General features: G+C 34.5%; 1 protein-coding gene across 1 annotated transcript; it reads right to left on the bottom strand.

The window, feature by feature from the left end:
- Positions 1-3,184: 3,184 nt before the first annotated feature.
- On the bottom strand, positions 3,185-16,351 carry LOC128189110 (uncharacterized). Its single transcript, XM_052860574.1, has 3 exons — positions 16,223-16,351; positions 13,092-13,187; positions 3,185-4,039 (listed from the first exon to the last, which is right to left on the bottom strand). The coding sequence occupies exons 2-3, from the start codon at positions 13,171-13,173 to the stop codon at positions 3,645-3,647; spliced, it is 477 nt and encodes a 158-aa protein (XP_052716534.1). The 5' UTR covers positions 13,174-13,187; positions 16,223-16,351; the 3' UTR covers positions 3,185-3,644.
- Between the last annotated feature and the right edge of the window lie 2,823 nt (positions 16,352-19,174).

The raw sequence follows: 19,174 nt of genomic DNA, 5'->3' as shown, positions 1-19,174 counted from the left end.
ATCTCGTTACGAGTAACGAGTAGGTCTTCCGTTCAATTTTTTAAACGATACGATTAAAATATCAATGAAATTTCAGAATTTTCTCTCAACCCCTCCTGTTTAGATAATGTATACGGTTGTCAATATCCTTTACAATGCTTAACAAAGTGTTTTGCTTTTTCACATACAGCACATTAAAGTTTTAAGATTTTAGTCCCCTAAAATCTCTAATTACGTCATCAATGGGTGTGGCAATGTGTTTTACAAACTGATATTGTTACGATCAACAACTTTGTTTCCCAAATGCATTACAAAATCTTGATCGATTTTAAGGTATGTGTAAAAGACTTTACGAGTCTATTGGCCCCTAATTTAAGGGACAAGCCCTCTTTTCTTGGGTTCATTCAAAAGGTCTCATGAATACTAACATTTTTTGTTCTTACAACCATCTAAAATTGTTGTTCATTTTTGAGATACAAATGATTGAATATTTTAAGGGCCGGCCCTCTAGGTCCTTAATGGGGACAGACAACGGTCTTTTGATTAATGTAATCAATTAGAATCATCAATGCAGACATTTTCTCTTCTACAATGTCTAACAAAATATGTCTCCTTCTCTAGATATATTGCGTCAAAGTTTAAATACTTTGTCCCCTAACAATCCATAATTACGTCATAAATGGGCATGGCAATGATTTTTTTTATAGATAGTGTTAGGATCAACAACTTTGCTTCTATAACGCATTACAGAATTTTTAACATTTTTAAGTTATTCGTTATAGAGTTTACGAGTGTATTGGCCCCTAAACTAAGCGGCCAGCCCATTTTCCTTGATTTTGTTGGAGAGAACTTTTGATTCGCAATAACTTTTGTTATATATGTCTTAACAAAATATCAACTGATAAAAAGATACCGATCAAAACGTGCAAACATTTTGATTAAAAGTTTGTACCCAATTTTCGTGCCTAGACGAGCTCCAAAAATGGCACCACTGGCGCAAAACAACATAATAGTGCACAACTTCAAACTATAGATCCTGAAAATTTCATAGTCATATCTCTGATAGTTTCCGAGATCAGCTCTGCACAAAATGAGTCGTAAAAAATTACAAAATAGCCGATAAATCGGTACCGGAAGTGACGACACAAATAATGAGAAAAATGTATGAAGTTTAGATCACACCCAATAATCTGTGGAAAAAATGATCGATATCGGTCAAAGGGTTTTCAAGAAATCGCGTGCACAAAATTTGAAAAAAAAATAAGAAGAAACAGTACGAAAACTATAAGGTCTTCCGCTGGAAACGGAAGACCTTAATAAGAAGAAGAAATCGTACAAAAACTATAAGGTCTTCCGTTGGAAATATTTGTTATATAAATAAGGCTCAGGCAATGTTTTTGTTTACATTTTGAATTTTCCAGGTTTAGACCTCAGATCAATGTGACAAATGCTAGTAACTGTTCGTTTATGTTACATAACAAAGAATAGTGAGCTCTGTATCTTGCGTATACATATCTTAACTCTAAAAACTGATTACATTTAAAAAATGTTTTGTATATAACAAACTTCCCATCCAGGGGTGAGAAATAGTTATAGGGCCTCTGTGGAGGTTTTGCCTCAAAATCTCTTTTGTATGTTATGTTATCAACTTATGTCATTTATGTCTCATATATCAATATAAGAATGTAAACTTTTTCAATCTCTGATTATATTTAAAAATGTTTTGTATATAACAAACTTCCGATCCAGGGGGCCCCTGGCACCCCAGGTGAGGAATAGTTAGAGGGCCTCTGTGGAGGTTTTGCCTCAAAATCTCTTTTGTATGTTATGAAATAAATATATACAAAAAAAAAACCAAAAAAAAACTCTAAAAACTGACATTAAAAGTTTGGTTGATAATCATAAATGCCTTACGAAAGCATTGTAAACTAGAAAAATCCAAATTTGAGCAAAATCGTGACCATGCCCCTTTTAATGCAACTTTGTCTGCATTTTCCTTCTCATCGCTTAAAAGAATTAATATTGAGTAATTTTAAATAAAATAAATATTTACCTAAGATCAATAATAGAACAAACCCCTTTTTAAATATTAAAATTTCCTTTTAAAACATGCATTTAAATTAATAATTTTTTTAATTTAATAAAATCCACAATCTTAAAAATCTGTTATTTATTTTATTTAATCAAAAATTTACCTAAGGTCAGTAATTGAACAGACTATGATTTACCTGTAATTTATTTCTTTTGAACTTTGACACCCTTACCTGAGCACCATTCCCACTTAGCTAAAATCAGTCACCCATAGAAAATTCTATTTTAGCTCAGTGGGAAGACACCAATGAGACATTATGGCGCGAAGTCCTGCTTTACTGATTACGCAACGGCTGAGATCTTGATCCAATTGTTTGAATGAACTCATCCATTGGCAGAGGTCAATGGGGAGGGGGGTCAGATGAATTTTTTCACATTTGTTTTTTAACAGCTACATACATGTATATTATACTTTGAATCGGATGTTTTGGAAGAAATCTATCGAATTAACAAACACACTTGATTAGTAATTATTAAAAGTAGAAATGTACATTTAGTAAGATACGCGAGTTATGATCCCTTTTCAAGATTAATGAAATCGCCCAAATGAACGAAAATTGGGCCATACCCCGCATTGGCAATTTGGTTCCTCCAGTAAACATTCCAGCTGGATAAATATATATTTGTTTTAATCCAAACTGATGACTCTCTTGTAATAATGATAATCCAACATCAATTATTACTTACATTGTACCGTAATAGAATAATGTTACAACTTGTTGCGATTACCCTCTCCCCCTTTTCCACCGTTCAAATATAGTGGAATGCTGATTTATTTTTAAATCAGGATTACATTCGTGCACTGCATGGTGAACGTCCCTTTTATTTGAAAACTCTTGCTCGCTGTTGTTATTACATCCCAATTAACATTTTCATCAATTTTGAATGAAAATACTTACACCTTAAATATCATGATATTGCTTGCTCCCATTGTCTGCTCTGTTTCGGAGAATGCAACTTTCAAACCTTAGATATGCCTGACGTCAGGCAATAACGGACCGCCTTCACCCGTAATGAAGCTTAAATTTGTCTACACTCATTGTCTGAATGCGTTATTTATGTCACTGAAAAAAGAGAATAAAACTATATTAAACTAAATATTAAAACATTTAAGCCGTGTTTTATTTTCGCTAGAATTGAGAGGAATTGTACAATCACGTAAATATAACATCCCCCTTGGATACACCATAGAGCGTGCAAGGGAAAATGTTTTAATTCAAAGAGGTTTTAAGAAGATAAATAATTGGTCTCTTCAATTACATGTATATCCTAAATATGCATCCCCCACAATATTTCATTTAGCGAGGGGATGCTTCGCTTTGCGGCGCCATTGTTGTATATAAAGTATTTCGATTAAAACCGAGCAATTTTCTTTCAAAGTGCGTTAATATTGACGATATCAACGCACTTTGAAATAACAAAAATTGTCTTTTTTTAAAATCTTTGACTTGGTCCCAAAATTAACGCCTTTTTTGAAATTGTGTAATTTTTAGAAGTGCGTTGTAATACAGACTCCTAATTAAATATTTAGCACCAGTCATTAGCTGCTCCTCTGAAGTGAAATCTCGAAAGATTTATGATTCTGCACTGTCTTGCTCAACTTCCTCGGGGCCTTTGATTTCTGGGCTTTTAATTTCCGGTGGATCTGGTAAAATTAGTTCGGGTACGTCTGGAACATCCTGTACATCTGGAACATCCGGTACATCAGGCTGGTCAGGGGCATCCGGCACCTCATAAGGTTGTGCGGATATTGCCATTTGAATAGATGCTAGAGGGGTCAGCATTGGCAATCCCACCGGAAAAAAAGGACCTGGGCCAATGAAGGAAGGACAATAGACACAGCCACAGCAAGACTCGTGGTAGACGTGTGGCTGGTTTGTGTATGGTGGCAGGCGGCGAGGGGAGGTGTGTTCCGCACAACAGCGAATCTGACAGCTACAGGCTTCCAACTGTTGCAGAGGTTGCATACCTGTCAACAAACAATCATTATTCATTTACTTACCGTTTGGTTATATGTTTCAATCAAGGCAATGGCTAGTGGCACTTATTGCACAACGAACTGACGAATTCACGCCAACCAATATGAAGACCGCTGCCTGAAGACGTAGATGCGAGGTATATAACTTAATCATATCCCCAGTACTAGTATTTGATTTGGGAAGAATTTGGAAGAAGCCGAGGGAGATGATAGATTGGTCGAAGATTTTTTTTACAAAAACTGTAACACTCTTTTATATACCGGTGTAATGAAGAATAATGACCCCCGTAGAATAATGACCGGGGGTCATTTTTCTACGTAGAAAAATGACCCCCCGGTCATTATTCTACGCAGAAAAATGACCCCCGGTCATTATTCTACGCAGAAAAATGACCCCTTTACCTGAAGAATAAGTGTCATTTTCATAAAAATGAGCACATTCCACATGAAGAAAAGTGACCCCTGTAGAATAATGACCCCCATTGTAGATTAAAGTTTTTCAGTATATTTTTTTATTATTTGTGAAATAGTCTTTACACTATTGTAATTTTTACTGCTGAAGTTTACAGAAAGTAACAGAAATTATAATTCATATTCAAATAAACTTAAAGTGAAAGAAGGGTATATCTTAGAAAATAAAAATCCTTCCGTTATAACAAGATATTGACGTATTGCATCGGGGTATGGTTGTCATCTTAACAATGACATTTATATATATCTATGGTGTTCCGATAGGGCCACTTCGACCTTAGGGCGAAGATGCAAGGTTGCAAAGGCGATAGTGCGAAGGCGAAAGAGCAAAAGTGCGTAGATGCGACGACGAAGCGCGAAGATGTGATGCATAAAGTGCGAAGGTGCTAAGGCGAAGGAGCGATACTTCTAACACTCCTTCCCAACTTTGCACTCTGGCCTTCGCATCTTCGCACTTTCGCCTTCGCCTTTTTTTATTGCATTCAGCAAGTCTCGGTCGATTACATAGAATTTAATACGGGCACCGTACTCGCTAAGGTTTTCCGATTAATCCATGCTATTATTGGTACGCATGCGCTAGGCCATCGCGCTTACTATGAATGTTTATAAATATTTTAATGTGTACATGTAACATAAATGTTTACCAGTGCTGGCTATGCCTAATCATTATCTGTACATAATGTGTACATATGCACTTCCAGAATCCTGTCACATACCAGCCGTCTCTTTACCGTGGACCAAACACAGTAACAATGTAATTTCATTATGCGACACTCCTTGCTCATGCATGGATCTAAAGGGGGATAAGGGGTCCGCCCCCCCCCCCCGGAAAATTCAATATTAATAATTTCACGCAGTAAAAGGGGAGAGGGAGTCCGGACCCCATCCCCCTGGATAATTTTATTTTATTAATTTTATAAAAATAACATTTCCAAAATATGCCTCGGAACCCTTTAAACGATGGAGAGCTCCGCAATTATAAAACATAGGTAATCACATATTACAAAGCTCACCGAGACGAGGCATCACCTTTATGAGGCATCGCCTTGATGAGACCACCTTTATCATATTATATGAAAACCATCCTTTATGATCTTGGATATTCATGGATTCTGTTTTGAAACAATATCGTATATCATGATCATCTGTTAAAAAATTGTATGTTAATCATATGTTCATATGTTAATCAATACAATGATATAAAATTAAAATTGCATCCTATCATAATTACAATATATATAATACCATAAAATACCGTAAAATATTGTGAGATATGATATTGTAACGTATGATATGACATTGTATTGTGTTATACATTATTGTATTTGATCAAACAATACAATATCATAAAACATAATACAATATAGTATTATATGAAACAATATCAATCTGCAATAATACATCATAACATTGAAACATATGATATCATATTGTATAATTAAGCATTGAATCATTATTGTTTGAAAGATGTGGTCTCATAAATGCAACGGTGTGTGCATACAACTTGTATAACGCGCGCTAGCGCGTTATGAAAATTTGTTTGCACCCATTGCTGCAGTTATGAGACCACATTTTTCAAAAAATAATGATTCAATGCTTATATTTACGTTTTTTAAACATGTATTTCCTTCCCGCAGATATGATTTTTTTTAAAAAGGCTCTGTCTTATTCAACAAGTAATGCGAAATTAACAGAATGGCCACTGGAACAGCCATGATATGCTGACAAAAATAGTACGCAGCGTTTTAAATTCTAATAACACAATTTTATTTTTCTTTCTGTAATTAAATGAATTTACTCTTGGTATACTAAGAAATAAATCAATAGAATTCATTTAACTGTCAAAATATATTTACATCAATGATATATTCATCAGCGTAAGTATAATATCAGGTCGTTATCCGGTTTGAAGTCGCGAGAAGAGTCAGTTCTTGTTCTTCGAGAAATACTGAAGAAATACTGAATGTATTCATACGCACCAGATTTGGTGATTAAGTCTTCTGTGTTGTGTGTAACTATCACTAAAATTAACCAATGCAATTTAATAGAGGGAAAGAAAGTGAATGTAAACATTATAGTTTGATAATTGTATTGTATATGATACTGTATCATATTTGATACATACTATGATATTGTATTGTATGATACAATATAATTTGATAAACATTGTATCATATCAAATGAAACAATATCATGGGATAAAGTAAAATATTATATAAATAGTGCCTGTTTGGGAGGGTAACAGTTGAAATTGACACCCCGAGAAAACCATTGTCAACCGACGCGAAGCGGGGGTTGACAATGGTTTTCGAGGGGTGTCAATTTCAACTGTTATCCTCCCAAACAGGCACTATTTATTTTGTTATACTGAATGTCTTTTTTAAAAATTTTAAGAAATTTTTACTGCTTTTATATAGGAATAACGTGAATTCTACAGCGAACCGTACGCGCATAATTTTCGCGCATGTAACATTTTTTAATGTTACCCGTTGCCAAGTGCGTTGCTAACGCTGAGGGTAATAGCGAGCGCAGCGAGGCGGCGCGAAGCGCCGCTCGCGTAGCGAGCTCCATAGACAACGTGTACGAACGGAGGAAATTCGAGTTGAAATCTGCACATTGTTCAAAGAAAATTTTATGAGGCCACGTGAAAACGTTCTACTATCCCAGTGATCCTTTGCGGTGCATAGCAACATGGTGGAACAGAAAGTGTTTCTACGGAAAATTCTTACCTCTACATCGCATACATCATTTTCATTTAACAATAAAAAAAATCCTTCTAAAAACATCACAGTAAACAACACATAAGCTTACGTAAAAAAACTGAACTTTTGCTGACATATGACGTCATTTCCTTCTCCGAATTTATCCGACAATTTACGAAAACTGTCGAGCGCAAAAGAATGTTAACTATGACGTCACAAAGATCTCGCGTTTTAATTTCCCGCGATACATTTAGAGGTGGATCAAGCATATGTACTGGATCATGTAGGAAGTACTCAGTATCAGTGTTAACGGTGACTCTTTGGCTGATTAGTTTTGTTTTTATGATTTTTTTTTTGCTTAGTAAATACACATGCAAGTTCCATGCTAAATTTATTGTCATATTGATCCAATCATATATGCATACGTTAGGTAGGTGACAAAAAATTATCAAGAAAGAAAAGTCTAATCATTATTAGATCTACGTGCAGCCACGTCATTTTGTAATGAATAGATAAATGACAAGAATTAAACTGTTAAAATATCTACCGCTACATGTATTTGTTATATAGTTGCATATGTGGTCAAATAATATTGGATATCACACACTAAGAAAGGGGTGAGGGCACATGTCTATAACGCTTATATAGCGTACAAAAATTAAAAAGATTTAAAACAAAATTAATGTCACTGAGGAAAATAATTAAAACACGGGTTACAACAAGGAACAAAATGAGAAATAACAAACAAAATTTATTTTTACTGATTTTAATGATCATTATTAAAAGGTAAAGAAAAGATAAAACATAATTGTATCTACATAAAAAAAACGGCGTTGTGTTTATCAAAATATTTTATTACAATGTAAGTCTGTTTAACATTTTATTAATGCTCAGTGGTAGTTTGTTTAAGTGTATAAGACTAGGAAGGGGCCATTGGAATAAAAGTTTGATAATTTCGGATTCCTTGCGGTGGTAAAAGTTTTCGAGACAAAATTAAAGCCAAAGTTTTTTGGTTAGGGCAAGTCCACGGGTTGCATTTAACAAAGATGACAGATGTGTGGTTCCTTCTGCGCTCGCCCCAACGGTCACACCGTAAAACATATTAGTAAATATTATTAACTGCGTCTTAACCAATCAGATTTCAGTATTAACATGAAAGTATAACAATAAATATTATTATGCCTTCTGTCAGTCTGTCTCTATATATTCAATACTCATCTATTTTCGCATAGTATCAAAGGATTTATTTAGCGTAAGCATACTATGATGAAATAATTTAATTCTGGTTGTAACGCGCTTTCTGATTGGCTAAAAAAATTGTTTTATATTGTATAAAGAATGTTGCCTACGTCATAGTAAGACTAACGTCAAAAACGTATCAATACGCCTGACGTTACGTGTGAATTTTGTACAATTTTATATCATTTTAAAGGTCAAATGACCGTTTTTATCTATAATGAAGAGTAAACAATTAAATTATAAGCAATGAATTCAATATTTATTAGTTTTATACGATATAAAATGGTTTGGAACAGTTTACGCTTTTTTATAAACCGGTCTATAAAGCGTAAACTGCCCCAAACCATTTGATATCGTATAAAACAAATAAATATTGAATTCATTTCTTAAATAGAGCACGGCAAAGATTTTCAACGAAAATCTTTCAAGTGCCGACAGCGGGATTCGAACTCACGTCGCTAAAATCATTCCAGCTTGAAGCCCAACACGTCACCGCTACGCTATATTCGCCGTTTTTATACCTAACGGTATTTATATATATAAAACGTAGATATACATGCACGACTGACATCAAGCAATTCAAATTATTCATTTTTTCAAAAACACTTCATTATTGGCGGTAATTTTAAAGTTTAAGTTTCTTATAAACTTTTGAACAAATTGATTGAACATTTTTCAAAGAAATTCTTCATGAGAATCACAAAAACGCTTTTTTGAATGACGCTTGATAAAGAATGTACAAGAAAAATATTCAATGAGATTTCGTCTGCTAAACATTTCGAGTTTTCTCGGTAAGGCCAAACGTCTCTCATATCTTGAAAAGAACATAAACCTTTGTTGACTTTTTATTGTACAACAACTTGTTGATTAAATAAACAATCAAATCAATTGATTAATTTGAAAAAACAAAAACAACAAACGCTTGCTTTTCAAGTGATTATTTTTAGGGACTTGTCAACACTCGAACGTCACAGCTACTGATAACAAAGCACGTCAGTATATTCAACAGTCGGCATAATAATAACAATAGTGTTGTGTTGTGCATGTACTATGCCTAAATAGTAGTCAGGGTTTGATACATAGTGCACTCGCCTCCGGCTCGTGCACTATGTATCAAACCCTGACTACTATTTAGGCATAGTACATGCACAACACAACACTATTATATAAATACAATCATACTATACACATTGTATCATATGATACAATAATATATATTAAAATCTTATAAAATACAATTTCATGTGATATGATAATATATCATATAAACCAATATCATATTATACAATATCGTATGATACGATATTTATATAATAGTGTTGTGTTGTGCATGTACTATGCCTAAATAGTAGTCAGGGTTTGATACATAGTGCACGAGCCGGAGGCGAGTGCACTATGTATCAAATCCTGACTACTATTTAGGCAAAGTACATGCACAACACAACACTATTGTTATTATTATGCCGACTGTTGAATATACTGACGTGCTTTGCTATAAGTAGCTGTGACGTTCGAGGGTTGACAAGTCCCTAAAAATAATCACTGGAAAAGCAAGCGTTTGGTGGGTTTTTTTCCAAAGTAATCAATTGATTTGATTGTTTATTTAATCAACAAGTTGTTGTACAATAAAAAGTCAACAGAGGTTTATGTTCTTTTCAAGAAATGAGAGACGTTTGGCCGTACCGAGAAAACTCGAAATGTTTAGCAGACGAAATCTCATTGAATTTTTTTCTTGTAAATTCTTTATCAAGCGTCATTTAAAAAAGCGTTTTTGTGATTCTCATGTAGAATTTCTTTGAAAAATGTTCAATCAATTTGTTCAACAGTTTATAAGAAACTTTAACTTTGAAATTACCGTCAATAATGAAGTGTTTTTGGAAAAATGAATAATTTTAATTGTTTGATGTCAGTCGTATATATCCACGTTATATATATATATAAATACCGCAGAATATGATAACTGCTGCTTTAGCGTAGCGGTAACGCGTTGGGCTTCACGCTGGAATGATTTTAGCGTCGTGAGTTCAAATCCCGCTGTCGTCGCTTGAAAGATTTTCGTTGAAAATATTTGCCGTGCTCTACTTCGGCATAGTATGCTTACGCTATATAAATCCTTTGATACTATGCGAAAAGAGATGAGTATTGAATATATAGTGACAAACTGACAAAAGGCATAATAATTTATAATATTACAATATCATAGGGATCATGTTACATCATTTAAAAACAACTACATCTATCTATCAAGCAGGTTTGAGTGAGGTAGGAGATTTCTTTAGCATCCTTGATAATGGAGATCAGGCTCTGCATCTGAAGCAACCTCTACGTTTCATTTATAATATAGTTAAATCAACTATGCAAGCTATCTATCTAGCTATAAAACATGTGACCTGTTCCAAAAAACTAAACCTCATCAAGAATCTTAAACCTATGGCTCTGATTCAGCATTCAAGCCTGTCAGGTGCATCAGTATCATAAGACTATATCAATGCAAGATTGGTGAAGTTAGGACCAGTAATAACTAAGATATCGTCATCAGAGGGTACCTGTGTCAAAAACTTTAACCAGCTCTTAAAATCTTAACCTCCTCCAGCATCCGAAACCTGTGGCTCAGATTCAGCATTTAAGCCTGTCAGGTGAATCACTATAATAAGACGCACTAGTATATTATCATTAGAGGGCACCGCAACAAAAACCTTTAGCTCCTCCTGCATCCGAAACCTATAGCTCAGATTCAGCACTCAAACCTGTCTGGTGTATCATTATCATAAGACACACCATCCATGCAAGTTTGGTGAAGTACGGACCAGCAGTAACTTAGATATTGTTATTTAAGGCACCTGCAACAAAAACTTTAACCTGCTCCAAAAACCTTAACCTCTTCCAGCATCTGAAAGTTAGGAAGTAGATTCAGTAGGTCCAGATGCATCCTCCATGTAACTTTGGTGAAGAGAGGACAAGTAATAGCTTAGATACAGGAGCTGCAACTAAAACTTTAACCAGCTCCGGACGCCGACGCCGGGGGTATAGCATATGCTCCCATTGACTTCGTCTCGGTGAGCTAAAAGGCGAAAGCGCGAAGATTCGAAGGCGAGAGTGCGAAGTTGCAAAGGCGAAGAAGCGGTAGTAGTATCACTTCTTCGCCTTCGCAACTTAGCACTTTCGTCTTCGCGCTTCGCCGTCGCATCTTCTATATGCTTCATATTGTTCATGAATATTATACTTGCATTGATGACTTCCGCAACACAAACTGCTGGGTATACAAGTGCATCACTCAGAATTAATGATGAAGCCAAAATTATGAAAAGTTTACTCCACTGTTAGGCATTATAACCAAGCTGAAGTTACAGCCATTACGCCAGTAGAGGTTAACGGCTAATAAGGAAAATCGTCAAAGTACTCAGAGTACTCGTACAGAAAATATATTTTACTTTATCCTCGGCATACTTTAGTAAGTTTAGTTAATCCCACGATGATTAATGCATCAATAGTTTGTATGAGCATTAGTAACGTTGGATACAATAAAGATCGTGTGATCAAAATCAAGCGGGATATAAACCCCTAACATGGGTTCTAACCTCTTATCAACGCTTTTAGAAACAATCTTTTCTTATTATAATCGATCAGTGTTTATTATCTATTAAGATTTATTATAGTCAGGTACTCTTCACAAATTTGCTCTAAAAGAATAAAGTCTATCCATGATCACAAATACAACATTACAACAAATGATGTTCATGTATTACGTAGAAGAAAACAAAACTAACGCAGACTGCTTTAAAAAAAAAAAAAAACTTTCCCCAAGAAATGTAAATAAGAAGTATTCATATTTCTACGTTACCTGCCCCCATAGTCTTTTTCCATAAAGATATATACATGTATCATTCTTCTATTGACAATTCATTCACCAATGAATATTGCTTATATTATTACAACAATTATTCTTTCATAATTATTGTTCGTTAATTATCACACAATATCCTCATTGTGTATGAATTTTTCTTTATATGCGTCATTTCCCGCCGTTTGTCGACAAGAGAAGTAAAGTAACTGTTAACAATCAATTTGTGACAATGTAAGAGTGTTTACGTGTGTTTGCTACGGATAGGAAAAACTAAATACAGCAATTTATTTACAAGATCGCTGTTTATAACTTCAAAATCAGTTGAACAGAGTGAAAAATAAAGTAACTTCAAAGTCATATCTTGGATACGGAGTAACCAATTTCTATTCATGTTTACGGGGGGGGGGGTCATTTTTTTATGGGGGTCATTTTTCTACATGTTTAACATGAAGAAAAATAACCCCTGGGTCTTTTTTCTTCAGAAAAATCCAATTATTCTTCAGCTAGGGGGTCATTATTCTACGTAGAAAAATGACCCCCGGTCATTTTTCTACGGGGGTCATTATACTTCATTACACCGGCCGTAATTTACCTGTGTGACCTTGAAAAATTCGTACACTTCGATTATGACTTTCAATTGATAATTATCTTTTTTAATGTTCTATGAATATTATTGCTGCCATTATTTATACAAAAAAAAAACATCTCTGGCAGTAAAAAATTATTTAATTAAATCTGTATTCATAAAATAATTACGTTACTTTCGTCATTCTTTTATATTATGTACCTGTGTTTGGAAGGTGCATCTGTCCAAAGACTGTTGGTAGTATCAGTAGAAAACTTTGAAAGTGTGTCGGACTCGACATCATTGCTTAATGGAATTCTTCAAAAATAAACACACATATAGGGCATAATTTGAAAAGATTAACCCAAATACAATTGCTGTTTAAGGGGGTAATGGGACATCTGTCGATTTTAATGTGGATTAAAGTACATAAAAATTAGAATACTTTTACCGGTTTGGATTTTTCAAATTTTACACTGTTTTACCAAAAAATAGCTTTTGAAATTTTTGGAGAGGTAATAAAAAATAAACCCCAAGCGGGATTCGAACTCATGACTTTCAGATTCATAGTAAACCCTCTAACCCACTGCGCTACGCTGTTAGGTGACGTTATGTTGAAAGAAACTTCTTATATAATAAGACTTCATTTTATTTTTATTTCGATAAACAATACGTCACAACATGGAAGTGTCTCATACCACCTTAAACGAAAAAAGAAGATAATTTCACAGATAAGATGATTTTCAGACCTACTTTATTTTATTTTTTCATATAGATGAGTGGTGCTGTATGTAATTTTTGTTGTTGAATAGTAGTACCTTGTCTGTAGTGATTTTTATCTGGGAGACAGACCGAAGGTCTGGTCAAGCAGAACAGAGCGGGTCGTTATACTATTGAACACGTTCAAAGACAGCGCGGGAAAACACACCTACATAACTTAGGAAATAAGAAATCATTTTTTGAGTATTATGAGGTGATAATTTTGGTCGGGGTGTGATCAAATCCAATAAAGCCCGAAGGGCTTTACAATAGATTTGATCACACCCCGACCGAAATTAACACTTCATAATATTCAAAGAATGTTTCCTTATTACTTATCCATATTAAAAATTAAGACATTTCGCCAATAAAATACGAGACGTCTGCGTCAGAGTAACTGCTTATACATTTGGTATTTCAACACATGTGATATGATGTCCGAAAGCTATAATTGAATTTTACCCGAGAATTAATTAAATTAAAAACCTACTTTCATTCTCGATAAACCAGCCCGAAATAGCAAAAATGAGAGTAAGGTGGTGGACACGCTTTGGCGGATCCAAGTCAGTTGGAGTTTGCATCAAAATATACGCTTGCAATTAAATAATATTGAATGATTTCGTAAAGGGTGAATATATTTAATGGGAATTTATTTATTTATACATAGAAATTAATATTTGACAAATATTGAATGAATAAAATGAGTCAATTCGTTCGTTTCTTGAATGCGCGATTTTAGTTTTAATGGATAGACGGTTGCAAAGCACGACCTCTGGTGAAAAAATCGGATAGAACTGTGACTTTCGAGAACGGGGTAACCAAGGACGCAGGTAGACAGGACGAGTTCGTCAGGCATCGCAGGCTGATACCTTTGATCGGAATTTATGGTTAATTAAAAAAACTTAATAAATAAAATGAAACAATTTGATACGATTTTAATTTTGATGGAAACAACTTTCCAGATCGGCTGTCGATGAACGCGGTTAGACTTAATAATGTCATGGCGGAAAGTGAAGGGAGAGTTTGCCATTGGGCATTCACTAAGGGTTTTCTATTTCATAGATTTTTTTACACGACAGATTGTTAGTTAACCTTATACATTAAACTGTAAACATAGAACAAATTGTGTTCTACGTCGATCTATATCAGTTGATAAATGATGTATATGCATAGAACGGGGATGTTGAATAGGGGGTTCAAATTTTTTTCTTCTTTTCTTCAAAACAGTCTTTTATCTTAAATTCTTAACTGAAACAGTGACAAAATTCATAGTAAGATGTGACCTAAAGAACAAAATTTAGATGCACGACGCACTAAATACCAACTCACTGGTTTGAAATTAAATTAAAAAGTTTGCAATTTTTTTCCAGGCAGCTGCAAAAAAAAAGAATTAAGGAGGTCAGGTACAACATGTAGATGATTTCGGTTTATATTTGTCATCCCTGTCTGTTCCTTTAAATATCCAGCCATGCTGTTTTTAAAGAATATGTTATGAAAGCAATTAAGAAAAAATGAACATAGTATATACAAAAACGAACAAAAATATGGTTCTATGTATAAAGCATTGTATCATTTTAATGTTTAAAGAGTTGATTCACGCGCTTGCGCGGGATATCATCTAGTATTTATATAATTTTCAGCAGTTGTGTGATTAAAATTAAAATATTAAGAATGCAAACCCCGCTAGCACCCCAAAATACGTCAAATGAATTTATTGAACTGTATGGTACACAATCGATTCGATGTGTTACTACAGACGAATACACTGGAAAATGTTAATATATGTATATATTTACATTTTCCAGTGTCTTTGCCTGTGATACTAGTAACTAAACACTACATATCGATGCACTAAATAACCCATAACTTCAAATGACGCCAAATTAAGGCGCCAGCTGAGTTTGATTATTTATATTTAAATATTTAATCGTACGATGGTTTAAAATAATATAAATGTAAGTAACAAGGAATAATTCTTTGAATATTATGAAGTGATATTTTCGGTCGGGGCGTGATCAAAGCTATTGTTTTTAGCCCTTTGGGCTTTATTGGATTTGATCACGCCCCGACCAAAATTATCACCTCATAATACTCAAAGAATTATTCCTTATTCCAACAACGCGTTGTTCGTGTAGTTGACGAGACGGGGTTCTTTCCAATATATTTACATTTTCCTGTATCTTTGTCAGTGATAACACTACAAATCTCCTTTGTAACGTATATATCAGTACATTTCATCGACGACTAATTTAATATTTAATCGTACACTTGCTGAAAATTATATACGTGATCAAATGTATCATAAGGCCCTTCAGGCTTTATTAGATTTGATCACTCTGACCGTATTTGATCACCTCTGATACTCAAAGAGTGCTTTTTTATACTGTAAATAAAAAGAATACTGAGAGAGCTCATGCCTACACAAATGTTTCTTGACATTGTCGGTCATAGTACACTAATGAGACCCAGGACATTGACACCCCGTGTCTTTAAGTTACCCGACAATTGAGGTACTAGTATATCATGGTGTATAACAGAGAGAGAGAGAGAGAGATAGAGAGAGAGAGAGAGAGAGAGATTAACCATCCACTGACCTTTCTGTTGTATGGTCTGGTAATCCAAGAGTTTTTCTTCCACTCCCCTGTTTTTCTCTGGAGAGGAACGAGGAGTCCGCAAGCTTTTTACGCATGGCGCATGATTCTTTTGATGTACATGTATTGTTTGTACATAAAATTTTCGACAAGTTTATCATGGTATTTTTGTTACTTCGCAGATAAAGTACACGGAAATAGTTAGAGAAATTGGGTTCGGTGTGGGGGAGTACAAAAATAAATCATAAATTAAACATCTTAGGATTAACACTTACAAAAATCAAATGATTCAGTCAATCATGTCCTACTGTTTTTTTACTTTTTCGATTAAATAATTGAAGTGTGTGCTTGAAATTTTGAAAAACCTTCTCGATCCCATTCTAAACCCCTAATCGACTTTTGTACCTAGACAGGTGTGATAAATAATTAGAAACGAACAGCAGGAAACACTTGTTTTAAACTTCCAAGACACCGTCTCAAAGCTCAGCTGTGTTGCAACCTGACGTTGTGACAAGACACTAAATAACTGCCTGTCACCAGTAAGCTGGGGTTACTTTAATGAATGAATGACGAACTAAGTTATTCTGAACATTGTCTGCATTGTCTGGCCGGGGGAGGGGGTGTTAGTAGGCCCTCTTTTGTGTATTGCATCTAATGATCATCATCTACCTGAATGTTTATCTCACTTAGTTTGCACACCAATTTTGAACACTGTTGAAGGGTTAATGAGTTCACAAACCGCGTTTGAAAACCCTCACCTTATAGAGGATTCTTAAGACAGGAAATAATTATACAGTTAGATCGAATATACTACCTCAATTTGTGGTGGCTTTATGGAGTTTCTGTGGTGCAGTGACTTCTGATATAAAACCACAGAATCGTATCTGTGTCTTGTTTAATAAGTTGGTTCACCCACCATTCCATTCAAGTGTGTGTGTGTGTGTGTGTGTGTGTGTGTGTGTGTGTGTGTGTGTGTGTGTGTGTGTGTGTGTGTGTGTGTGTGTGTGTGTGTGTGTGTGTGTGTGTGTGTGTGTGTGTGTGTGTGTGCGTGCGTGCGTGCGTGCGTGCGTGCGTGCGTGCGTAGGAGATTAGTAAAGATGACGGCCATTAATTATTCCTTATTGGTTTGTGTGAAGGGATGAGTAAAGGCGACTGATTAGACTAAGTATAGTGTCCTTTCTGATATATTTCATTTTGTCAAATAAAATATACAACATGACTATTGTATATTTTATTTGACAAAATGAAATATATCAGAAAGGACAATAGTATAGAGAATTGTATGAGGAGTATGGGCGGTGGAAAGGGTAAAAAAGACTTTTATGCAAATTAAACAACTAGGCCTAATTTTTAACGAGACCGGGTCTAATTTGTTCTGCCCTAGATTTTTGGATGAAACTTTTTACATGAATTTCTACTGATATAATTATTATTTTAAGATTAAAAAATAAGACCACACCGTTTCTTTAGGGGGTCATCTCAAAGTTTGTTCGTCTTTAACATAGGACCCTATGGGATTTTGCTTGAAATGTATCAATTTTGCATATTTTTTTACATTTTTTCAAAACTTCTGCCCTAGGGATTTCTTTTTCTGTTCTACATATTAAAGTTATTGCTAAAAGGCATCAAATTGTCAAATAAAAAAACCTTTTATCTCCTGGTTTGTTCCAGGGGTCTTATCAAAGTTGATTTTGTATGCCCAATTTCCCAGATTCGTCAGATAATGGCTATTTTTTATTTGACAAAGGCGGAAAAGGTGATCTTCTTAGTATTATTAAAACATTCAGACATATTTAAGTAATAAAAAAATATATAACATCACATATTAAAGGTCATTAATATAAAATACATGGTTACTGTCTTGAAATATATGAATTAAGCTATATTTAGGCGGGTTAAGAAAACGTGACAGAGGGCTAGGCTTGCAGAACCCTCTTCATGTTTTCGACCCGAGCCCTAATATAGCTCATACTTCGAGATATTTATGTTTATTCCACAATATAACATTATTTTTACGCATCAAACGAGATATTTTCTACAATTTTCGCTGAATATCTGCAGTTGAAACTATAACGCCATGGCGTCAACCAAGCAAAAAGATGACGTCACAATACAAATGAAACGCTGCGCGAAAGCGTGCGTACTCGTTCTGTACTCGGCCTCGTTAAAAACATACTAAAATACGAAATTGACCAGCTTAAAACGAAACCAACAGCCTCTATTGCAAAATCAACAGACACTGATGCAAGACAAAAGATCACCGATGCAAAACCAACAGTCATGCACCGAATAAACGCCAGATGGCATGCAAAGAGGTATCAGTAGAAATCGTACCCAGGAGAAAACGTAATCCGGAGAAAACGTATCCTTGACTTCAATGAACTTTTTCATGCGCGAATCCAGAATTTTTTTCTTCGATGAAGGGGTAGGATGGGTTCCGAGGGATTGGGGGGGATCCGAGGCATATGGAATGTAATTTTGAAATGTAAATTTGAGAAATTTTATTTATTTTGTTGGGGGCGGCTTTAGCATATCTGCACAACAAAGCTCTGTATTTCGTTTGTAACTTCACTTTTGACTTTTAAAGTTTAGTAAAATAAAAAAAAAAGCATCACTTTGCTATCCATGAAAGAAAAATGATAATTATTTCTTTTCTTTTGGAGGTGGGAGAGGCTCAAATCGTGCTCAATTTTACGTCACTTTAAGAAATTGATTCTGAAATTATAAAATTATATTTTCTTAAAAATCATTTTCCTATATGCTGTCTAATACAAATGTTTTCAAATATTTAAGATAAATTCTCGAAAAACTGATATCCACCAAATAATAAAATCAAAATCGCTTTTTCGTCTCTTTATTGTACTTGGACTGTATAGCCAGGGACTTGTCCCGTACATAATTCGAGATCGGGAGGATAAAAGAAAAACGACAATTTCAGTGTTTAAAGAGTTAGAT

Source organism: Crassostrea angulata, chromosome 6 (assembly GCF_025612915.1).
Source record: "Crassostrea angulata isolate pt1a10 chromosome 6, ASM2561291v2, whole genome shotgun sequence".
Lineage (NCBI taxonomy): Eukaryota > Metazoa > Mollusca > Bivalvia > Ostreida > Ostreidae > Magallana > Magallana angulata.
This window is presented reverse-complemented; position numbering and strand designations above follow the sequence as displayed.